Source organism: Mandrillus leucophaeus, unplaced genomic scaffold (assembly GCF_000951045.1).
Source record: "Mandrillus leucophaeus isolate KB7577 unplaced genomic scaffold, Mleu.le_1.0 Scaffold141, whole genome shotgun sequence".
NCBI classification, from domain to species: Eukaryota; Metazoa; Chordata; class Mammalia; order Primates; family Cercopithecidae; genus Mandrillus; species Mandrillus leucophaeus.
In genome coordinates, this window is record NW_012101377.1 from 3137982 (window position 1) to 3162899 (window position 24918).

At 48.6% G+C, this 24918-nt stretch overlaps 1 protein-coding gene across 3 annotated transcripts in view; it reads left to right on the plus strand.

Annotated features, from left to right (window-relative positions):
• Nucleotides 1-5240: 5240 nt before the first annotated feature.
• AZIN2 (antizyme inhibitor 2) overlaps nucleotides 5241-24918 on the plus strand; it is a 55260-nt gene continuing 35582 nt past the window's right edge. Inside the window, exons 1-10 of one of the 3 annotated variants that reach the window (XM_011974096.1) lie at nucleotides 5241-5423; nucleotides 5517-5637; nucleotides 5749-5961; nucleotides 6297-6473; nucleotides 8087-8260; nucleotides 16184-16356; nucleotides 17462-17596; nucleotides 18732-18897; nucleotides 21287-21449; nucleotides 22641-22753. In XM_011974096.1, coding sequence (XP_011829486.1) covers nucleotides 6369-6473; nucleotides 8087-8260; nucleotides 16184-16356; nucleotides 17462-17596; nucleotides 18732-18897; nucleotides 21287-21449; nucleotides 22641-22753 — 1029 coding nt within the window. In that variant the 5' untranslated portion in view covers nucleotides 5241-5423; nucleotides 5517-5637; nucleotides 5749-5961; nucleotides 6297-6368. The remainder of the gene's footprint in view (nucleotides 5424-5516; nucleotides 5638-5748; nucleotides 5962-6296; nucleotides 6474-8086; nucleotides 8261-16183; nucleotides 16357-17461; nucleotides 17597-18731; nucleotides 18898-21286; nucleotides 21450-22640; nucleotides 22754-24918) is intronic. The other 2 variants (XM_011974094.1, XM_011974093.1) reach the window with 2 other exon arrangements.

Below are 24918 nucleotides of genomic sequence, written 5' to 3' on the forward strand. Positions count from 1 at the left end.
CATGCCCAGCTAATTTTTTGTATTTTAGTAGAGACAGGGTTTCACCATGTCGACCAGGATGGTCTCAACCTCCTGACTTCAGGTGATCCGCCTGCCTCGGCCTCCCAAAGTGCTGGGATTACAGACATGAGCCACTGTGCCCGGCCCAGAGTTATATAAATCTTAATACAAGGCTGCATGATAGTAACCTCTCTAGGGTTCTTAGCTGTTAGTGCCTAGAGCATAGTAGATGCACAATAGATGGTGGCCACTGTTATGATTCATTTCTATCCTTAATTTGCAAGTAGCTCTGACCTTGCAAAGGCTGCTTTCCTATTTCGGGTTTCTAGTTACTTCAGGATTTCCATTTCACTGGTGCCTTCAAAGAGTTTGCAGTGGTGACTTTGGGTTGGTGCCTGTTCTGCCAATTTATCTGGTGTCTGAACCTGGGTTCCAGCCACTGCTCAGGTCTTCTGCTGTTTGCTCTTGGCCTGGTGTTGGCATTCCTTGTTCTGAGCTTCATGCCTTATTCTCAGAGCCCATCTCACTGGCATAGTCAGATAGACCAGAGTGAACTTTCCACTCTGATACTCACTAGCTGGGTAACCTTAGACAAAGGATTTAATCCCAATTTTATCACTTGTAAAATGGGGCTAATCATGCCTGTCTTAAAGGCTTATCTAAAGATTAAATGCAGTTATGTGTTTGTACACATTCAGTATGATGTCTGTCACACAATAGGTGTTCAAATAATGTTTGTTTACTTCTCTGTCTACTTCTCCCTGTGGAATAAATTCCATAATCACTCTGAACTGGTGTCTTAGTCCATTTTGTGCTGCTGAAACAGAATACCTGAGTCTGCATAAGTTATAATGAACAGAAAATTGGCTGATGGTTCTAGAGGCTGGGAAGTCCAAGACTGAGGAGCTGCAACTAGTGGAGGTCTTCTTGCTGCATAATTTCATGGTGGAAGGTGGTGGAGAGGGCAAGAGAGAGCAAGAGGTTGAACTCACAGCCTGGAGCCCTTTTATAATTGGCATTAATCCATTTATGGTGGTGGAGCCCTCATGACCTAAACATCTCCCATTAGGCCCCACCTCCCAACACTGTTGCATTGGGTGTTAAATTACAACCCAAGCTTTCTGAGAGACACATTAAAACCATCGCAACTGATACACTGATCTTTATTTATTTATTTATTTATTTTAGAGATGGAGTCTTGCTCTGTTGCCCAGACTGGAGTGCAGTGGTGCAATCTTGGCTCCCTGCAACCTCCACCTCCTGGGTTCAAGTGATTCTCCCACCTCAGCCTCCCCACTACCTGGGATTACAGGTGCCCACCACCATGCCCGGCTAATTTTTTGTATTTTTAGTAGAGATGGGGTTTCACTATGTTGGCCAGGCTGGTCTTGAACTCCTGACCTCAAGTGATCCACCTGCCTCAGCCCCCCAAAGTGCTGGAATTATAGGCATGAGCTGTCGCACCCTGTGATATGCTGATCTTTAAAAGGGAGAAATAATCTTCCCTACTAGTTATCACAAAATATCTACTCTCCTTGTCTTCATTAGTATTTTGATTTTATTGGTGGGGTAGGAGGAACAGCAATGTACCCAACTAAAGACTATGTCTTCCCACCTCCCTTGCAACTAGGTGTCATCATGGATCTATATTTTGGTCAACTGTATAAAAAGAAGTGTTTGGTGGTGTTATGGGTTGAATTGCATCCTTGTAAAAAGTTATTTTTAAGTCCTAACCCCCAGTGCCACAGATTGTGACCTTATTTGGAAACAGGACTTTGCAGAGGTAATCAAATTAAAATGGGGTCATTACGGTGGACCCTAATCCCATATGATAAACATCCTTATTAAAAGGGGAAATTTGGACCCAGAGACAAACACATATAGAGGGAAGATCATATGAAGACACACAGGGAGAAGACGGCCATGTGACTGGAGTGATGCATTACGAGCCAAGGAATGCCAAGGATTGCCAGCTAACACCACAGGCTAGACGAAGCAAGGAAAGATTCTCTCCTAGAGCCATCAGAGAGAGCATGGCCCTGCCAACTCCCTGACTCCAGACTCCTAGCTTCCATAACTGGAGACAGTACATTTCTGTTATTTTAAGCTACTCGTTTTTGGTACTTTGTTATGGCATCCCTAAGAAATTAAAACTGGTGGAATTTTGGGAAGCCTGAATAAAATGATGAACAGGAAAGTATTTTTCAAACTCTCCAGTTTTATGTGCTAATAAGGCATTTTTATTATTGCAACGTTTGTGACTATGATTACTCTTGGTTTATGAAGGATAGATTGACTTGGCTAACATGATTCTGACTGGAGATCAGAAGATTTTTATCCTGCTTCTGCTCCATGTTCTTGAAGGCTCAGCACAGCAATCATAGATGCTAAGACAGAGGTAGCATGAGAGACAAGCAGAAGAGAAGCTACCGGCCTTTGGGTTGGAAGTTGGCAGGATGAGTGTGTAACTTTTGCTGAGCTGGGGCCAGAATTCTCAGCCACTGACGGGCAGTCAAGCATAAAGGTTAAAGGTCAGGATTGGCTTGTATTTAAATCTAGTCTTTACCCTTACTTGCTGTGTGATCCTGAGCAAGTTACTGAACTTTTCTGAGCTTTATATTCCTCATTTGTAAAATCAGAACAAATGTGGCTCCTATGACATAGGGTTGTCATGGAGTTTCAGTGACATCACATAACAATCAGGGAAAAAAGAAAAAGCCACAGCCTATCTGTACTCAGTCCAGGGTGCAGATTTTTCTGCTCTGATTACTTACCCTTGATAGACTCCAAATGGACAGACTGGATTCTGGTTCGTTTCTTCTTACCTCTATTGATTCATTCAGTAAACATATTGAATGTACCTATTATGTGCCTACTAGGTGATGAAAAAAGCCGGTAGGGCAGACCCAGACCATAACATTCAAATGCAGCCAGCTCAAAGAATGATTAAACTAAAAGTAGAGCCAAAGTTATTCGGGTGCTCCTCTCCTCTCAGTCTAATCTTTAAAGGTTTCTGCCATGGCCATCCTAATCTACCCTTCCTGATTGGTAGATACTTGTTCTCATACTGTGTTGCAAATGACTACTAATCTCAAAGAAAGGGCCTACAAATGACTGTCCTATAAAGCTGCCTCCTGAAATGCTGCTCCTATGCATAGAAAACAAGAAGGTTCCAGGCAGAAGGGCCCAGAGAAATCAATCTGAAACCTCTCAGTTCACAGGGGGAAATCAAGCCAGGCAGAAGTGACCCAGATCCAATTAGGGTGACTCAGCCAAGGACACCCAGCCATTATATGTCCCAGCTGGGTAGGCAGCAGAAAATGGCTCTCCCTGCCTCTGGTCCCTGCCCTGCACCATCGGTGTACTGAGCATGTTCTAACTAGGTTGTGCAGTGTCCTAGGGAGACGCTAAGGCAGGACAAGAAGTGCCACTGATTAAAAAGAAAGTCTACAGCTCACTGGGCACAGTGGCTCACACCTGTAATCCCAGCACTTTGGGAGGCTGAGGCAGGCAGATTGCTAGAGCTCAGGAGTTTGAAACCAACCTGGGCAACATGGCGAAACCCTGTCTCTACAAAAAATACAAAAATCAGCATGGCATGGTGGCATGCACCTGTAGTCCCAGCTACTTGGGAGGCTGAGGTTGAAGGATCACTTGAGCCTGAGAGGTGGAGGTTTCAGTGAGCTGAGGTCATGTAACTGCACTCCAGCCTGGGTGACACAGCCAAACCTTGTCTCAAAAGAGAAAAAAAAAAAAGCCCATAGCCTAGCAGGGGACATGAAGACACGGTAGACCAAAACCCCTTTGGCTTCATTGATTTGAAATGCTGCCTTCATTGTGTACCAATCTCCAATGTATACGGGACTGCTGTAGACTCTGTTGTTTTACCACTGTCTCTTCCTGCTCCAGCACCATACTGTTTTAAAGACTGTAGTTTTGGCCAGGCGCGGTGGCTCACGCCTATAATCCCAGCACTTTGGGAGGCCGAGACGGGTAGATTACTGGAGGTCAGGAGTTCAAGACCACCCTGGCCAACATGGTGAAACCCCGTCTCTATTAAAAATACAAAATTAGCTGGGTTTGGTGGCATGCGCCTATAATCCCAGTTACTTGGGAGGCTGAGGCAGGAGAACCGGTCGAACCCAGGAGGCAGAGTTTGCAGTGAGCTGAGATCGCACCATTGCACTCCAGCCTGGGCAAAAAGAGTGAAATTCCATCTCAAAAAAAAAAAAAAGGACTACAGCATTATTTTAAAATTTTTGATATGATAAAGGAAGCCCTTTTTTTAATTTTCCAAGAATGTCTTGACTCTTCTTGTATGCTTACTTTTCCAGATGAACTTTTGAGTCAGCTTTTGAGTAACACAGCTATTGAATCTTCTTCAGCACTCTTGTCTATGCCATGCTCCAGGCACTTGAGTAGGGTATTCAGTCCTTGCCCTTGGGAAATCACAAACTAGGTGCAAAGTGTAACCAACCAAGAAGTGTAAAATAGCAACACGAATCTCACACTATGGGTAACAAGAACTAAATGAGTGAGGGGTCCAGACAGACTAAGTGCTGTGTTCCTTGGGGCCAGGCAGGTCATGGAAGGTTCAACAGAGGTGACATTATACAGGACTTTGATGGGTGAGCAGCAACTTGTCGGTATAAAATAAATGCTTTGAGTTGAGGAAGTCCGGGAAAGCTTCTTGAAGAAGGAGACACATTTCTCTTGAGAGGCGAGTAAGAGTTTGCCGGGTTCAGAGGATGTGATAAAGGGAGGGATTGCCTTGAACTGGGAAAGTCACAAAAAGGTTCTCTGAAGACATTTTAGATGCCTTTTGAGTTGGAGTCGGGAAGATGCCTGGAAGAGATAATTAAATAAAAAGAATTTTATTACAAAAGTAATACAAGGACATGTCATTTGAACCGGGTTTCGAGAGATGAGTGAGCAGTTCCTGCGGCAGACAAGAGCGGTACCACGAAGTAAGTTGAGGCAGACGCAGAAAAGGCTTCCCGGTCCCGCTCACTCTTTAAGACCTAAGATGCAGGGTCTAAGTGTCCCACCCGTGTGGCTGCGCCCTGTAGTTCCGATTTCCCAGCGTGGGTTAGTCACCGCCAGGTCTCCGAGGGAGAAGACTGCGGCACGGGCGGGCAGAGCTGAGTGCTTTATGTCGGAATCGACCAATGGGATGGCGGCACCCGGTTGCCAGGGCTACGGCCAAGCGGAGGCAGGGCCTCGGCGCCATGGGCGGGGCCTGGCTGGGGTTATATAAGCGCGCTGCGGGCGGAAGGCTGGGCGTGGGGGTCGGCGGCTGCTGGGTGGGCAGGGCGCAGGCCGCGGGACCCGATCCCGGGGGGAGCGAGAGAGCGGAGGCGCCGAGGAGCCGATTCACTCGCTGGGGAGACTTATGGGCCGAAGCCGTGTAAATGCGTTTTAAGGCGAGTGCGGAAAGTGGCCTGGGGAGCCTCGGGGAGCGGACGCCCTCCGCTCTGGTGCTGACCTGCCCCCCGGCCCCTTCTGCCTCCTGTCAGCAGGGGCCTCGGCTCCGCAACTGCCACTCCTCCTCGGGGTGTTGCACAAGTTCCGAGGTCACCGGCGACCCCCCCTAGCAGCGCGCCTGGCTCTGGCCCCCGCGAAGGAGGACGGAGCTTGGTAAGGGGCCCTGGGGGATGGGGGGACCTCGGCCCTGCACTCGGTAGGAGTCACTGCACGCGGTAGGAGTCACTTGGACAGAAAAAACCTTGGCCTTCCGTTCAGTCCCAGGAGCTTGCGGCCCCCACCCACCACGTGGCGTCCCCAGGCACGCCTAGAATTCTAGCATGTCAGTATCAGTCCAGCCCCCATTTACAGTTGGGGAAAGTGAGGCTCCGAAGAGGGTCAGAGGGTACCCGAGGTCAAGCAGTAGAGAGCGGACTCGAACTTAAGCTCTTACTCTCAGGCTGAGACTCCTTGGCGTGGCCACCGGCTACCCTCTGGGTGGGCGTGGTCAAGACTGGGGGCGCCCTGGAAACTTCCCCACCCAAGTTTCTCAGATTTTCTGTTCCATCTCTCTTTCACTGTTTCCTGAAATCCAGAATTTCAGAACTGAGAAGGCTCTCCAAAACAATTCATCCATTTTACTGGTGGGGACATACAGTGTCTTGTCTCCGTTTGAAATCCGGGATTCTTTATTGTCTCCACCCTTGCCTAATGAACCCCGGGCTTGTGCTGGGGGCGGGTTGTGACGGGATTGGGTTCCCTGGCCTGGGGAGGCGAGTGGGGCAGCGGAGCTGGCCCCCCAGCCGTTCCCTTCATCTCCCCCCGCCCCGCAGTGTGTTGCATACTTTCTAAGGCGGCGGCTGCAGCAGCGGCTCCATCCAGCCCGTCAGCTCCTCCTGCAAGGCATGGCTGGCTACCTGAGTGAATCGGACTTTGTGATGGTGGAGGAGGGCTTCAGTACCCGAGACCTGCTGAAGGAACTCACTCTGGGGGCCTCAGAGGCCACCACGGTGAGGGGCTGGGAATGGGGGTGGGTCCCCGTCCCCTGTACAGATCAGCTGCCTTCTCAGGAAGGGTCCCTAGGGCCCTCATCTTATCCTTTCACTTATTTGGTAGGCAATCCTTGCTATTTGCAAGAGAGGGGCTCAATTTATCCCCAATTCTTGGTCCTTGCCCCCAAACCTCCCCTCCTATGTTGCCTTTCTACCTAGTCCTCCAAGGTCAGAAACCGGCGATTCCTGTCCTGCTGCCCCCTCTTCCCTCACCGCCCACATCTAGGCATTACCAAGCCCTGTGAATTCTGCCTCCTTAAATAACCCTCCAATGTGCTTATGTGGAACCTCATTTTCTAGCTTAGTCTTCCTCTCTCCAAAGGCCCCCTGATCTCCTCCCTGTCTCATGCCACCCCCTCCAAATGTATCATAGTCCTGTTCAATATCAGAATTTGGCATTTCCCCACTGCCTACAGGATCAAGTCAGAGCTTCCCTGCCTCCATAGCCCCATTCCCAGTTTTCCCCACTCCCAGTTTTCCCCACAGTATATATTACGCTCCTTCGAGCTGAATGACTAATTTTGCGTTTCCCAATGATGCCGTGTGCCCTATTACCATGCCTTTGCCCAGGCTATTCCTTCTGCCTGTAGCATCCTTCTCTCAGCCTTTCCCCTCTTTAGCCCTTTCTAGTCATTCCTTGCTTCTCATCAGTGTTGCCTTTTCCTGATTGCCCCAGGCAGATTTTGTATTTTCTTTCTCCATGCCCCCGCACTGCACCTTGTAGAAACTGCCATCTAACATCTACTGAGTGGACTCGTAAGTACTTAAGGGGTTCCTTTTCTTCCAGACCCAAGCTCCTTCAGAGCAACAGTACTGTTTGGTCATCTCTGTCTCTTAGCATAATGTTTGGCACCAACTGGGCATGAGTAAAAAAGTGTTGCATGAAAGGGAAACTGAGTCTCAGGGAAGGAACTCTGGAAGGGTCCCTTCCACATTTAAGTAATGTGGTCTCACCCACAGCCTGATACATATTTGGCCTTTAGCACATCTGCAATGAACAGTTGTCCATAGGCATCGGTTGCAGTGTCAGTGGGATGAGCTTAAGGCTTCATCGAACACCTGTGTTTGGAAGGCAATGAGCTGTAGGTCACAGCTTCTGCCTTTACGGAATTTACCCTTTTCTAGAATGGACGGATGCATATGCAGTTCTGATACCTTGGAAGCACGTGCAAATGCTGTGGGAGCATCTAAAAGCAGAGTTGCCTTATTGGTTTGGGGAAGGTGGCATTTGAGTGAAACTTTAAGGATTTTGCCAGACACAGGAGTGGGAATGGTATTCTGCAGAGGTCATGGTGGGAACAAAGGTTTGAACGTGGGAAAATGATCCAACCTACAGCTGGAGTTTTAGCCGCATTGAGGGGAGGGGTTGGGGCTAGATCACAGAGCCTTGAATGCCAGACTGAGGAGTTTACCTTCTGTCGTGTAGGCTTGGGGAGGCCCAGAACACTTTACAGCAGGGTAGCTCTGTGGCCAGAACTGAACCTGGGTCAGGTACTTGGAAGGATCATGGATGGCATGCACAGGGTGGGAGCTGGATGGGGTCTCATATTCATCCACTTCTTGTCATTCAGGACGAGGTCGCTGCCTTCTTCGTGGCTGACCTGGGTGCCATAGTGAGGAAGCACTTTTGCTTTCTGAAGTGCCTGCCACGAGTCCGGCCCTTTTACGCTGTCAAGTGCAACAGCAGCCCAGGTGTGCTGAAGGTTCTGGCCCAGCTGGGGCTGGGCTTCAGCTGTGCCAACAAGGTGAGCCCCACTCCCACGGTGCACTGACCCTCCATGCCCACTCAACACACACATGGCCAGGCTAGTGCAGGTGGGCTCTGGGGAGCAAGAGGTACCTGCAGTTGGTCCTTGCCCTCTGGGAAGACCACCCACTCAGGAGGGGTCTCAAGGGATGAGGGAGGGAGAAACGAGCACGGAATTTGTCAGCCTTGAAGTTCCAGATTGGAATCTTCTGCGTCCCTGGTAGAAAGCTCATCTTTTTAATGGAGATTTGCAAATTTGTTTGGCACAGAGCTATACATGATGTTCTTCTAATTAAAACAAAACCAACATATCTCCATATTGTTGGTTTCTTTTCTTTTTCCTTTTATAATCATAATAATGTGTGATGGTGCATTTTCTTAACTAGTCCTTGTAGTTTTGTTGTTGCCACCAATTCTGTCTTTCTAATTTGATTTCTGCCGTTGTCTTCATTCCCTCCTGCTCTCTTTAGATTTATTTTTTTCATTTTTTGAGACGGAGTCTTGCTGTCACCCAGGCTGGAGTGCAGTGGTGCCATCTTGGCTCACTGCAACCTTCACCTCCCGAGTTCAAGCAATTCTCCTGCCCTCAGCCTCCCAAGTAGCTGGGATTACAGGCATGCACCACCACACACGGCTAATTTTTTGGTATTTTCAGTAGAGACAGGCTTTCAGCATGTTGGCCAGGCTGATCTCAAACTCCTGACCTCAGGTGATCCACCCGCCTCGGCCTCCCAAAGTGCTGGGTTTACAGGCGTGAGCCACAGCGCATGGCCACTTTAGATTAACTTTGCTTATCTACTGTCGTTCAGTATCCACTGAACTCCTATAATGTGGTAGTCATTGTGCTAGGCAGGGCTAGCAATACAGAATTGATAGACTGCTGTCCTTGAGTTGAATGCTTAGTTTATTTCCATTCTGTCCTTGCTAGATAAAAGCCTTTAAGCTATAAAGTTTCAACTAAGTAGAGCTTTGAAAGTATCTCATTTATTAATTCAGCAAATATTAATTGGGCATTTCCTCTGAGGCCAAGTGCTATTCTAGGTGGGGATTTGGCAGTGAGCAAAATAAAACAACAAAAGCCCTTCCTTCATGGAGCTTGTTTACAAAAAAAAAAAACAGATTAAATAATGAAAATATGTAGTATTTTAGATGGAAAATGCTGTAGAGAGAAAGCAGGAAAGGGGGGAAGTAAGGAATATTGGGAGAGAGGATTGTACTTTTAGATAGTTTGACCAGGGAAGGGTTCACTGAGACTTGAATACAGACCCAAAAGAGCCAACGGATCAAGCCAGGTGGATAACCAGGGAAAGGGCATTTCAGGCAGCAGGAACAGCAAGCGCAGAGGCCCTGAGGTGGGAGCAAGTCCAGTGGGCACTGGTTTGTGATAGTGTCCTTAGCACCATTTTCTTGGTGGTTAGTAATGGTTGCTTAATATGGCTGGATGTTGTGAGGAGAGTTCTAGAAAGGACTCCTGGAGTCCTGGGCAGGATGACAGGGCTGGAGCGACTCCAGGTTGGGGAGAGGTGTGCATTTGGCTGGGATGGTTAGAACGAGCAGGTTAACCTGTATCAGGGACCGAATGTTAACGCCTTTCATGGTAGATGAGGTGCTTCCCCTTGTCTTTGGTTTAGTGTTTTTTTTTTTTTTTTTTTTTGAGACGGAGTCTCACTCTGTCGCCCAGGCTGGAGTGCAGTGGCCGAATCTCAGCTCACTGCAAGCTCCGCCTCCCGGGTTTACGCCATTCTCCTGCCTCAGCCTCCCGAGTAGCTGGGACTACAGGCGCCCACCACCTCGCCCGGCTAGTTTTTTGTATTTTTTAGTAGAGACGGGGTTTCACCGTGTTAGCCAGGATGGTCTCGATCTCCTGACCTCGTGATCCGCCCGTCTCGGCCTCCCAAAGTGCTGGGATTACAGGCTTGAGCCACCGCGCCCGGCCTTGTCTTTGGTTTAGTTCAAGCTCTGCACACCTCGTTTTGTGCATGTCTTCCATGAAGCTCTGTGAGGCACACAGCGGGAGAGACGGCTGCTCTACAGTTGAGGAAACTGTGGGGTCAGCCATCTGTGGGTAGCAGAGCCAGGACGTCCACACTTCCCATTTCTTCCTACAGTGCCCTGGGCCTCCACGTGGGATGAGAAGGAGCAGGATCCTTTCAGTTCCCGAGGTCTAGGGTGAACAACAGGACCAAACCCCACTGCCTAGAGTTTTCTGCTTCAGGAACCCCAGGGAGAGGGGCTCAGTTCTCTAGAAGAAAGGGCAGAGTGGAGTGTTAAGGCTCAGGGAGACCTTGATGACAACAGGGACTGGAGAAGCATCTGCCCTTTGCTGAGTGCGTCTGTTGTGTCAGGCACTTTGCCAACTGTTTTCTGTACATGATCTCATTTTACTCTCGCAACAGCCCTGTGAGGTAATTATTTTTTTTTTAATGGGGATTCTGACCGTAGCCTGGTGAGGACACGTTTAACGTATAAGGAAATGAGAGATGGAGGTTCCGTACCAGGGTGGTGGCAGCTTGAGTCCTGCTGAGTTGCCTTGGACTCTGTCTTTTCCAAGGTCGCTAAGGAGAGGATAGTTGAGCTGGGATTCAGCCAGCGATGGATGTCCTCAGCCAACTGCAGGGGCAAGGAGAGCCCCCGTCCCTGCGATGGGATCACGCAGACCTTTTGGTGCACTTCTGGAGAGGTGGCTCCTGGACTTAACAGCTTTTCTTGGAAGGCCAAGGCTGCCCTCTTCTGGTCGGCCATAGCAGGTGGCCATGCTTAACAGCGTTGTGCCTTAGTGGACACTGACCAAGGGCCTGGCGTGAGCTAGGGCTGGATGTGCAGACAGGCACGCATTGGACAGGTGCCGGGGCCACGGCTTGCTCAGGGACTCTGGTCTACCTATGCCACCTGCCCGAGGACCACTGTGTCATCTTCCCTGCCCCCATCCCTTGCCCTCTCTTTCTGTCTCCCTCAGTATCTTCCCATCTTAAAAACGCTTTGCTGGACACCACATCCTCTTCCAGCCCAATCCGTTGCTCTCTTTTTGTGACCAAACTCGACCGAGTTGTCTGCAGTCACCTGTCCGCCCCCATTTTTTCTTTCCTTCAGCACTCCTTCCTTAAGCCATTGCTTCTCAGCCTCCACTTTCACTACTCCAAAGAATTTTCTCTTACCAACATCCTCAGTGATCCGCAGGATCCAGTGAGCACTTTACTTTAAACATGGATTGTCAACTAATAATACATATCAAATAACACATTGATTCATTCACCCCAAAATAAACTAGGACATCAGCTTTATGTCTCCATAGATAAGCACCAGCATGGTTTTGGTGGATATGTAGTATTTTTTTTTTTTTTTTTGAGATGGAGTCTTGCTCTGTCTCTTAGGCTGGAGTGCAGTGGCATGATCTTTGCTCACTGCAACCTCTGCCTCCCAGGTTCAAGCAATTCTCCTGCCTCAGCCTCCTGAGCAGCTGGGATTACAGGTGCCCGCCACCACGCCCAGCTACTTTTTTGTTTCTTTAGTAGAGACGGGGTTTTACCATGTTGGCCAGGCTGGTCTTGAACTCCTGACCTCATGATCCACCTGCCTCGGCCTCCCAAAGTGCTGGGACTACAGGCGTGAGCCACCACACCTGGCTAGCAAGGTGTTCTTTAAAAAAAAAAAAGACTCAACAGTAACATATGGTCCTACTTTTAAAGGCTTCAGAAGTGTATAAGATGAAAGAGAACACGGCTTCGACCCCACCTCATCAGGCACTTCTTACAGCTGAGACATCTCCTTCCCATCCAGACACAAGCTGTGAGACAAGATTTGCATTTACAGGAATAGCTTTCTGATCTGCATATTGTTCTTCATCCCCTGGAAACGTTCTCCATCCTCACCTCTGCAGGTCCTGGGCACCATCTCTCCTCGTCTTCTGCCACTCTCTAAATGGTAGCATTCTTCTGAATTCTTAGACCTCCCTGTCTTGTAAACCCTCCTTCTTCTCAGAAGAAGAAGGGTTATCTCCTCCCATGGCTTTAAATACCATCAATATGCCACTGCTTCCCACATTTTAATCCCCAGCTCAGACCTATATATCCAGTTGACTTGATACGAGGAGAAGCCTGGAACCTGGCATGTTCAAATGCGCTCCTGATGTCCCCCTTCCCCTTCATGAAGGGCCCCCTCAGTCTGCTGGGTGTGGGAGTTCCCTCTGACGTCCTCCTCCTCATCACCACGTGCAATCTGTCACCCAGCTTGCCAGCCCTGCCTTTCTGGAGCTGGCTCTGTCATCTCCCCCAGGGCGATGGTGATAGCCACTGACTATCACAGTCTATTCCTCCAGAATCCCCTTGGGCCCTCCCTCAGGTAGCCAGATAGGCATTGTAGATGTTGTATTTAAAATGCAAATCTGACCATGTCATTTCCCTTCCTAACCCTTTAGACTCTTTCCCATCATATACAGGGTAAAACACGTTTCCTTGGCAGCTCTGCCCCCCTCCCTCTGACCTCATTGTCCTCACTGTGCTAACTTGCTCTGCTCGAGCCACTCCAGCATTCTCTGTTCCTTGATCAGGCTGAAGTGCTCAGCACCGCTTGCCTCAGAACCTCTGCACAGGCCACTTCCTCTACTGGAAACATTCTTAGATTCTTTCCTTCCCTCTTGGCTTGGCTGAGGCCTCCTGCAGGGCTCAGTTTAAATATCTGAGCCTGAGGTTGTCCTTTGCCCCTCACACCCAGGTCTCTTGCAGCACGTACTTTTTCTTCCCAGCTCTTAACCACTTGTAATTCCATCATTATTTGGTGCTCATTTGGGACTGCCATGCCTGTCTTCCCCACCAGCCTGAAAGCTCCATGGTCTCAGAAAGCCTCTGTGCTTTAGTCACCACTTGTTTTATTAACACCTATCACAGAGCCTGGCAACTCAACAGATGCTCAAAAGATACCCGTCAGTGCAGCATTGAGGTTGCATTTCCCATTCTAGCAGTGAGGTTAAGAGCTGGTGTGCTAAGGGCTGACAGTTAGAATCCCATCTGTGCCACTTAAAAGCTGTGTGACTTTGGACAAATCACTTAACCTCCCTGAACCTCTGTTCCCTACCTTATAAGATTATTAGTAAGGTTAAATGAGAATGTATATAAAATACTTAATGCAGTGACTGGCACAGGATATGCCTACAGTGAATGACAACACTTATTTAAATATTTATAATTAGGCTGAGTGCCGTGGCTCACACCTGTAATCCCAGCACTTTGGGAGGCCAAGGCAGGAGGACTGCTTGAGCCCAGGAGTTGCCCAGCCTGGGCGACGTAGTGAGACCCTGTCTCTATTTAAAACATATATATATTTTTAAAAATTTAAAGAATTATAATCAAAGCTCAATCACAGGTCCCCAAAGTGCTAACACTGCTTCTTCCTCTCACATCATGTGGTGAGGCAGGGAACAAAAACGCAGGTCCACATCCACTCAGATTCGGGGTGGGCCACATCTGCCCCTGGGAAGCAAGCTGTGGTGGCAGCAAGCCCAGCTCTGGAGCTTGACCTTTGTGTGCCACTCTGCTACTGATTGACTGTGTCACCACAGACAGGTGGACCTCACTGAACTCAATTTCGTCCTCCATGAAATGTAGCCAGTAAATATTTCATAGCATAGTCGTTGGGATTAAATGAAATAGTGCTTATAAATATCTAGTGCTGAAAAGTTGCTAAATTAAAATTAGACTCTTATTACAAAATGAGAATGGCTAAAAATGACTCTTATGCCTCTCACCATGTTTCAAAACTGGCTCTCTCTTCTCTTGTTTATTCGTGGAGAGTCAGACTTGAATTCGAAAATTCATTCTGCCACCTATTTGCTGCATAGCCTTTCTGAGCATCAGTTTCCTTCTCTGTAGATTGGAGCTAATACCCATCTGAATGGGTTCTTTCCAAGGACGGAATAAAAGGGTGAATCCAAAGTAGGGGTTGGCAAACTATGGACAGAGGGCCAAATCCAGCCCCCCACCTGATTTTATGAAGTTTTATTGGCTCACAGCCACATTCATTCAACTATGCTTTGGCTGTGGCTGTTCTGGTGCTACAAAGGCAGTTGAGAAGTTGTGACAGAGACTGTGTGGCTCGCGAAGCCTAAAATATTTACTCTGGTTCTTTATAGAAAAAGTATGCTAACACCCGATGTAAAACATCTAATTCAGGGCCTGCTTGTGGCAGGTGCTGAATGAACACAGTTGCTGTCATCATCATCATGATCTTCATCATCGTCATCATCATCATTTGTTCGTATCATTAATGCAGCAGTCAGGTGCACCCATGTTCTGCAAAGGGGATGAGGAGGAGCCCCCAAGAGGAGCAGGGCTGAGCCAGCACACCCTGCACACTCAGCACAGGGCTGTGCACAGAGTAGGCCTTTGGAGTGGGGTGATCTCTGTCCAAAAGACCCTTGGTCTGGTGGACTTTCTAATACACCAGCAACATATTTATTATTTATTAAGTTGACAAATAAAAAATAAAAATTGTACATATTTATGGTGTACAACATGATGTTTTGATATATGTACGTGTTGTGGAATGGTTAACAAGCTAATTAGGCATTCACTCACATACTTACCTTTTTTTTGTGGGGAGAACCCCTAAGGTCTATTCTCTTAGCAATTTCCAAGTGTACCATATGTTGTTATTAACTGTAGTCACCACGATGCGCATTAGATCTCTTGAGCTTAATTTTCCTGACTAAAACTTTGTATCCTTTGACCAACTTCTTCCCACTGCCCCTTCGCCATCGACCCCAACTACCATTCTAGGCTGCTTCTCTGAGTTTGACATTTTTAGATTCCACATATAAGTGAGGTCATGCATGTTTGTCTTTCTGTGCCTGGCTTATTTCACTTAACATGATGTCCTTCAGGCTCATCCATATTGCTGTGAATGACAGGATTTCCTGCGTTTTTAAGGTTGAATAATATTCCATTGTGTATGTGGATCACATTTTCTTTATCTGTTCATCTGTGATGGACACTTAGGTGGCTTGCATATCTTGGCGATTTTGGATAATGCTGCACTGAACATGGGAGTGCAGATATCTCCTCTACACATTGATTTCCTTTCCTTTGGATGTATAACCAGTACTGGATTGCTGGATCATACAGTAGTTGGTAGTTCTATTTTTTGAGATGGAGTCTGGCTCTGTCACCCAGGCTAGAGTGCAGTGGCGCAATCTCGGCTCACTCCAGCCTCCACCTGCTGGGTTCAAGTGATTCTCCTGCCTCAGCCTCCTGAGTAGCTGGAACTACAGGCATGCACTACCATGCCTGGCTGATTTTTTGTATTTTTAGTAGAGATGGGGTTTCACCATGTTTCCCAGACTGGTCTCAAGCTCCTGGCCTCTAGTGATCTGCCCACCTCGGCCTTTCAAAGTGTTGGGGTTACAGGCGTGAGCCACTGTGCCCTGTCCTATTTTTAGGTTTTTTTGAGGAACCTCCATACTGTTTTCCAGTAATATTTAAACATTTAAATTTGTCAGAAAAATGTGTCAGAAGCCTGTTGTCAGGGCTACCATGAGTCCATATAATGCCTTTGTGAAAATTAGAAAACGTACCCTTAAGACACTTAATCGTTATAATAAATATACTGATTTTCTTAGAATGAGATGCTTTACTGCCAGGAAGTTGTAATAAATATACAAATCTACTCTGTATTCATTCTGAATGGGACCCCCCATCCCCCAGGATTGTGCAGTGCACCACCTGCATGGCTGTACATGGCAGCCCTGCTTATCAAAAATGGTGAATCCTTGTAACTCCTGATTTCTATGTATCTGTTGTCTTAGAGCAAGGCCCACCTGTTACGGGCCTCCCTATGCATAACTATGACTTTGCCCTCATCTGTGCTTCCTTGGGTTCCATGGGCCAGCAGGCTCTGGTGCCTCCTTACCACCACCTTTGGGGCCCCATAGGCAGAGATGGAGTTGGTCCAGCATATTGGAGTCCCTGCCAGTAAGATCATCTACGCCAACCCCTGTAAGCAAATTGCACAGATCAAATATGCTGCCAAGCATGGGATCCAGCTGCTGAGCTTTGACAATGAGATGGAGCTGGCAAAGGTGGTAAAGAGCCACCCCAGTGCCAAGTAAGCTGAGAACCACTCATGGGGAGGCTGGGCTGTGGGGAGGCTGGGCTGTGGGGAGGCTGGGCTGAGGGGAGGCTGGGCTGTGGAGAGCCTGGGCTGTGGGGAGGCTGGGCTGGCGAGGCTGGGCTGAGGGGAGGCTGGGCTGTGGGAAGGCTGGGCTGTGAAGTGAGGGTGGGGGTGGGGTGAGGGGGTGGAGCTGGGGCAGGTCACCCTGTCCTGGACCCAGTCACAGTTGCAGGAGGTTGGGGTAGGTTCTCCTGGACTGAACCCAGGATGCTAGGGTCTAGCTGGAACAAAGGCAGAAATAACTGGTTAAAGCCCCAGGCAGAGTGAGACCCATGTGTTATGGAAGCCAAAGTCACAGGCTTGAGAGAGTTGAGGGAGTGGTCAGGAAAGCTTCAAGAAGCAAGTGGCATTTGAAGCGGGCCTTGAGGAATGAATAGAATTTGGAGAGGGCATAAAAGTGAACTGCATAAGCAAACGCACTAAGGTTGGAAACAGCATGGGGCATTTAAGAGTAAGCAGAAACTTAGTGTGGCTGCAGCATGCTATGTGCAGGGGGTGAAGGATATCCTGGTCGGGGGTGCAGACCCGATGCAAATGGACTTTCGAAGGGGTCAGGGCTGGACGTTTTGCTCTGACTGTGCCTTTTACATGATTACTGGACACCCTTGGACTTCCCAGGAGGGGCCTTTGGGTGAAGGGTTGGGGGGCAGGTGATGGGCCACTCTAGTCCATCCAAAGCAGCTTCCATCGTGTTAATGGGTCCTCCTTAAGGCTTTGTTTAAAAATGGTTCCTCTCATACATGACAAGTTTGAAAGCTCTGACTGGTGTGGAGACTGATTTGGAGGGACTGGAGCTGCCCCAGGAGAGTTGGTGAGGTCTGGACAAGGGCAGGGGCTACAGGAATGGGTCCAGGGACATTTAAGGAATGGATTGGATAGGACTTGAAGGTTGATTGGCTGTGTAGGGAGAGGGAGGGGTCAGGGAGCCTGTGGGGTTGGGTGGCTCTGAGCCATGTAGCTCATAGCCCTTGATTGAGAGATGTGGCTGGGGCGGGGTGACAGGGTTTGTCCAGCAGAGGGGCACTGCGTGTCTCATCAGGATGGTTCTATGCATTGCTACTGATGACTCCCACTCCCTGAGCCGCCTGAGCCTGAAGTTTGGAGTGTCACTGAAATCCTGCAGACACCTGCTTGAAAATGCGAAGAAGAGCCATGTGGAGGTGGTGGGTGTGAGGTGAGCACTGGGAACCCCTGCCATCCCCTGCCACACCAGGCTCCCTGCCTCTTTCCCAGGAATTAATTCTGTAAGAGACCTTCCCCAGGGCCTCCCAGCAGGGCCTGTCCCTGGGCCTGGAATTCTGCCATTTGAGAATTTCCTGTTTGAAAAGGAAGTTTGGAATGGTCCCTTCCCCAGCCCCAGGGTCCCCAGAAGGTCTTGTCCTAGGAAGTTCCTTCCAGGGACCTGGCTTTGAGGGAGTTTTACCAGCCTGTAGGACAAAGGTTTTGCAGCTGCACTCTTGAGGGGCTCGTTTTCTTTTCTTTTTCTTTTCTTTTTTTTTTTTTGAGATAGGGTCTCACTCTGTCACCTAGGCAGGCTGGAGTGCAGTGGCATGATCATGGGTTTCTGCAGCCTTGACCTCCTAGGCTCAAGCAATTCTCTCTCCCACCTCAGCCTCCCAATTAGCTGTGACCACAGGCATGCATTACCACACCTGACTAATTTTTATTTGTTGTAGAGATGGGGGCTCACTCTATTGCTCAGGCTGGTCTCAAACTCCTGGGCTCAAGCAATCCTCTTGCCTTGGCCTCCAAAAGTTCTGGGATTACAGGTGTGAGCCACTGCACCCAGCTGTGTGCCTCTTTTCTTACAGGGATATGGAAGGGGTAATAATGAACTACCTAATGAACAATGAACTACCTAATATAGGACTTTGTTTATTCTGTACTTAGGATGTGCCAGCTGCTGTGCTAAGTGCTTCATGCACATTATCTCTCAGCTTTGTGTGGTGTGGGTCTTGTCCCCGCATTATAGGTGGGGAAACTAAAACAAAGCTGAGTAAGCTGCCAAGGCCACCCTGCTGACTGGGAGGCACAGCCAGATCTGGTTGACTTGGGGGTCCTGGCTCTCATCCCAGAAGGAGGGATGGGAGGAGCACCAAGTGCCAGGAGACCTTGGATCGAGCCTCCTGTCCACTCCTCCCTTGCCATATGGCCCTTGGCAACCCATTTAACATTGCAGGCCCTCAGTCACTGCATCTGTAAAATGGGCATACTGTCTCATGTGCCTGCCCAACGTCACTCTTGGCTGGGGCTCAGGTGGTGGCACTTGGAGCCCTGCATGTCAGCCGAGGCTCTTCCTCTCTTCCCAGTTTTCACATTGGCAGTGGCTGTCCTGACCCTCAGGCCTATGCTCAGTCCATCGCAGATGTCCGGCTCGTGTTTGAAATGGGCACCGAGCTGGGTCACAAGATGCACGTTCTGGACCTTGGTGGCGGCTTCCCTGGCACAGAAGGGGCCAAAGTGAGATTTGAGGAGGTAACCCTGGAGCTGGGAGTGTCGTGCTGGGCTCTATGGTGGGAAAGGGGGATATGGAGGGATTAGATGATCGGAGGGAGACCACTGTGCGTGGGTCCTATGCACTGCATGCCGTGCTTGGTGCTTACCTGGGTGATCTCACTGCTTATTAACCCTGTGCTACAGCTGAGCAAGCCGAGGCTCACAGAGCTTACATCGCTTTCTAAACCCAAAGCCACCTGGTCGATCTCATTACTTATTAACTCTGTGCTACAGCTGAACAAGCTGAGGCTCACAGAAGTTACATCACTTTCCGAGCCCAAAGCAGAACCTGGTTCTGCCTGCCATGCACTTCACCAGCCAATTGGAGGCATAACCAGGACACATTTACATAAGTCATAAGGTTCTTTAAGGGGCGGGATAGGCCTCTTCACCCTCAGGTGGGCTGATGAGAAATCAGGTGGGAAGGCAGGGAAAGGAAAACCAACCTTTGGTCTGCTCCCTGTCCATTCTCCTCCATTCCCTTTTCCTTACCCACTGTGAGGTGAAGCCAAGAAAAATGTGTCCTAGCAGTTCCCACTGCAACCACTAGAGGTCGCCTCTTCTTGGAAGGCGCCTCGTTCAGGAATACCGACATCTAGGAATTGACTTTACAGAAATAATTTGGGATAGTCTCAAAGAATTTGCCTCAAAGATGACAGTTCTAGCTTTGTTCATAACAGAAGTCCAATGGACTTCCCTGGTCCATCTAATGCTCAGGATTGGTTAAATTATGGTACATTCTTTTGATGAAAACATTTACTTAATGTAGGGAGGTCATTCACAGTCTATTAAGTAAAACAGGTTCTAAAAACATACAGAGACCTATCGTGGTTATAATAAAAAATAGTGTTTGTATAAAAAGTAATTAAAGACACTACTCCAAAAGGTTAACAATAATTAGATTCATCTAGGTGATAGAATTAGGAGTGATTTTTATCTTCTTTTTCCTCTTCCATATTTTCTGAATTTTCTGTAATCAAGTGTATTACAGTTGACCTTTGAACAACGTAGAGCTTAGGAGCAGCGACCCCTACACACTCAAAAATCTGCATATAATTTTTGATTCCCCCAAAACTTAGCTACTATCTCCTACTGTTGACAAGAAGCCTTAATGATAACATAAACAGCCAATTAACAGATATTTTATGTGATATGTATTACATACTATATTCTTACAATAAAGTAAGCTACAGAAAAAAAAAATGTATATATATATATATTTTTTTTTTGAGACAGGGTCTCACTCTATCACCCAGGCAGGAGTGCAGTGGCATGATCTCGGCTCACTGCAACCTCCGCCTCCCGGGTTCAAGCGATTCTCCTGCCTCAGCCTCCCAAGTAGCTGGGATTACAGGTGCAAGCCACCATGTCAGCTATTTTTTGTATTTTTAGTAGAGACAGGGTTTCACCATGTTGGCCAGGCTGATCTCGAACTGACCTCAAGTGATCTGCCCACCTCAGCCTCCCAAAGGGAGGGAGATTATAGGCATGAGCCACCATGCCTGACCAGAAATAAAATATTATTAAGAAAATCATAAGGAATGGAAAATGTATTTACTATTTATTAAGTGGAAGTGGATCATCATAAAGGTCTTTGTCCTCACTGTCTTCGAGTTGAGTAAGCTGAGGAGGAGGAGGAGGAAGAGGAGGGCTTGGTCCTGCTGTCTCAGGGTGGCAGAGTCAGAAGAAAATCCATGCATAAGTGGACCCACACAGTTCACACCTGTGTTGTTCAAGGATCAGCTGTATTTGACAAACTGGTTATTTATGAAAGAAAGATCCACATCAGGGCTTCTGGAATCTGAGGACCAAGTGTGATATGAAGAGTGCCCCTTCCCATCGTGGGGCCATGAAGGAGGGTGATTTACACAAGCATGAGGCTCTCTTCCCAGCTCTGTCCCCCTCCTACCTTCTTGGCCAGCTGTCCACAGTTACCAGCTGGAGCCTTAGCAGTGCCAAATCCTTCTTCCGGAAATCAAAGCAGCTTTCAAGAAATAGACTTGGATCTGTAGCAAGTCTTCAGCATAAAGCCCACATTTCTTTTTTTTTTTTGAGACGGAGTCTGTGTCACCCAGGCTGGAGTATGGTGGCTGTAACCGCCACCTCCCGGGTTCAAGCGATTCTCCTGCCTTAGCCTCCTGAGTAACTGGGACTACAGGCATGCGCCAACATGCCCAGCTAATTTTTTTTTAGTAGAGACGGGGTTTAGGGTTTCACTGTATTAGCCAGGATGATCTCGATCTCCTGATCTCTTGATCCGCCTACCTCGGCCTCCCAAAATGCAGGGATTACAGGCATGAGCCACTGCGCCTGGCCATAAAGCCCACATTTCAAACACATAATTGTCTCCCCATTCTCCTCCTACCAGATTGCTTCTGTGATCAACTCAGCCTTGGACCTGTACTTCCCAGAGGGCTGTGGTGTGGACATCCTTGCTGAGCTGGGGCGCTACTACGTGACCTCGGCCTTCACTGTGGCAGTCAGCATCATTGCCAAGAAGGAGGTTCTGCTGGATCAACCTGGCAGAGAGGGTAGGTGCCAGGTGGGCAGTGGAGCCCTGTTCTCCCCTGAAGCTGGAGACAGTGGTTGGCTGAGCAGGGTCTGGTTTTAGACCCAGTGGCAGAGGATGGGGGAATCTGGAGAATGAATGGGTTCTTGCTTTAGGGAAACTTACAATCAAGTCACCCCACCCCAAGACGTTTATTTAGTATCTTTTTTCCTAGGCGTGTTCATATTTTGTGAAGATTGAGAGCAAAACAACCTTAGAGAGAATAGATACTCTATTGACCCCATTTTACAGATGAGGAAACTGAGAGCCAAAGAGAATACAAGTGAACAGCTTAATAGCTAGTAAGAGCCTGCATTTGACCCCATGTCTGTCTCCTCTCCAAAGTACAGACTCCTACTCATCCTACTGCTTCTCATAATATAATGAAAATAATTAGTGACAGCTTACATTTGTTTGAGTCCACTTTACAGATGACAACATAGGCAGGGGAAGGCTGAGTCATTAGCCCAAGGTCACATGGCTGATAAGGGGCAGTGCTGGGATTCAAGTTCAGGTTAGGCTGACTCAGAGCTTCTGGGCCCACATCACCAACATCAGTGCTCTTCCCTGCCCTTCCAGATAGGTCAGGGACAGCAGCCTGTGAGTGACAGGTGTCAGGGACTCTGATCTTGAGGCTTTGCCCTCTGCTCTGGGACCCTGGGAGCCTCAGGACCGTGCGCTCCTCCCCAGAGAGAATTCATGTGAAGGGCGGTAGGCTCCAGGCAGAATGTCCTGTGTTCGTGTGTGGCATTCTTCTGGCTTCCTTTATAGACCTGGGGGATTGTCCCATCTGATCCAACCAAGAGACCTGGCTTCTCATTCTGGCTCATCCACTGCCCTATCACGTGCCTCTGAGCAAGTAGCTTAACCTTTTGGGGTCTTGAGTTTGGGTGGGCTGCACTTCTGCCTTTGCTGGGGCATCTAGGGGCTCAGATGCAGGCAGGGGAGTGCGTCCTGGGCAAGGTTGCTTGGCTGCAAGGGTGAGTGTTCCCAACATGGCAGTGAACCCATGTCATTGGGAGGATGACCGCTGATGGCTTTTGTTGTAGGCCCCACCTCATGGTTGAGGAATGGGCAGTCATTTTGCTTTCTTGCTGAGCCCACTGTTGTGCCAGCCCCACTACCACCCCCTCACATTGCTATTTGTGCTGCCCTGACCCCTCCTCTCCTGCAGAGGAAAATGGTTCCACCACCAAGACCGTTGTGTACCACCTTGATGAGGGCGTGTATGGGATCTTCAACTCAGTCCTGTTTGACAACATCTGCCCTACCCCCATCCTGCAGAAGGTGAGCTTACCCCATGTGGGCCTGTTTTCAATTGTGTGTGTGTATTTCAATAACATTTGTTGTGTTTTTATCTAATTTTTAAAAAGTCAAACATATTTATTGTCCATAATAGACAACAAGGATGACGAAGGTTATCCCACATAATCCTACCACACAGAGAAAGACTCTGAGCATTACATACTTTAAAAAATGCCTTATACTTTTTTCATGACATTGGAATCATGTTGTTTTGTAACCTGCTTTTTCCATTTATATGGGGTGTAGCTCTTTCCATGCCATTAACTGATCTTTGACAACATGATTTTTGATGACTATATAGTATTTTAACCAATCTAACTCTAGTGGTTGCCCATTTGGTTTTCTCTTTTTGAGCGTTGTGAATATATGTTGAGGTTACAGCTCTGTGGTAAATTCCTGGAAGTAGAAACACTTCATATACAGTGAGTTTTTCTGTAATAACAGGGGAACAGGAATACATAAAACATTCCTCCTAGCCTGTGGAACCCAGCCCAGGGCCTCCAGCACCTTTAATGGGCATCTTTGAGAAAAGAAAGAAAACCAGACATCATTGTATCTTCCCCTCTCCATTGTGTCTTCCCATCTCTGTCTCTCTTTTTTTTTTTTGAAATGGAGTCTTACTTTGTCACCCAGGCTGGAGTGCAGTGGTGTGATCTCAGCTCACTGCAACCTCTGCCTCCTGGGTTCAAGTGATTCTCCTGCCTCAGCCTCCCAAGTAGGTGGGACTACAGGCACCTGCCACCACTCCCGGCTAATTTTTGTATTTTTAGTAGAGGCGGGGTTTCAACCATGTTGTCCAGGTTGGTCTCGAACTCTTGACGTCAAATCATCCACCCACCTTGGTCTCCCAAAGTGCTGGGATTTCAGGCACGAACCACCGCGCCCGGACTCTTCCCATCTCTTGATCTTTGTGCAGCCCCTCTTCCTGGAAAGAAACTTTCCTTGCATGCCTTGAAATGCCTAACTAGCACTCAATATGTTTTTCCTTCCCTTCCCATCCTATCCAGTTTTTCTTTTGCTTTTTCTTTTTTTTTGAGACAGAGTGTTGCTCTGTAGCCCAGGCTGGAGTGCAATGGTGCGATCTTGGCTCACTGCTGCCTCTGCCTCCCGGGTCCTGGTTCAAGCAATTCTCCTGCCTCAGCCTCTGAGTAGCTGGGATTACAGGCACATGCCACCATACCCAGCTAATTTTTGTATTTTCAGTAGAGACGGGGTTTCACCATGTTGGCCAGGCTGGTCTTGAACTCCTGACCTTGTGATCCACCCGCCTCGGCCTCCCAAAGTGCTGGGATTACAGGCGTGAGCCACCGTCCCCAGCTCCTATCCAGTTTTTCAAGAGTCAATCAGAGGAGTCTTGAAAATCAACTCCACTTTGTGACTCTTCCTGCCCCTTATCCCTGTGCTGGCCTAGGGAACCCCTCTCTCCCTCCCTCCCTCCCTCCTCCAGGTGCCCAGGCACCCTGGATGTGCTTGATGGAACCTCACTCCATGGTTAAATGTGGTTACATCTGCTGGTAGGAGTAGGCCTCCCCAGGGTCCTGAGGAATGCTGAGCTCTCTACTCTGACGCACTAGCATTGCCTGCATTCTTGTGGCAGCCCACATCCTACTGCATTGAGAAGGGACCAGGCTGGCCAGGTTACAAAGCGGGCAGCCGCTGCGTCCCTGTTACTCTGACTCTCTAGTCCCTGTCTTCCTGTTGCATGCTGGCTCTCACCCACTCCACTCCCTTCATCGGCTCCTCAGAAGAGGAGATGGTGGTCCCAGCCCACTGCCACGTCCCCCACCAGGATCTTTGCTTTGGCTGATCTCTAGTTGGCATTCCTGACTTGGGCACTGGGATGTTTGACTCTCTTTGTGGTCTGTGCTGTTTCTCCTCTGGACGATGCTGCGGTTTCTTCCTTTAGGCTCTTAACTGCTTTCCAAGTCTGGCCACATGAGCGCCTCCAGAGTGGGGCCCACAGCCTGGCGGTGGAGTCACACATTGAATAGATGACAATACACATGATAAGTTCACTCCTGTGGTGCTGGGAGTGTGTGTAAGAGGGATTCAGCCTGGTTGGGGGTATCTGCACCTTCTTTCCCAAAGAAGGTCCCCTTACAAGTATAATAGTTTTGGCATCTTTCTTTGCATACCTGCTCTTCCTT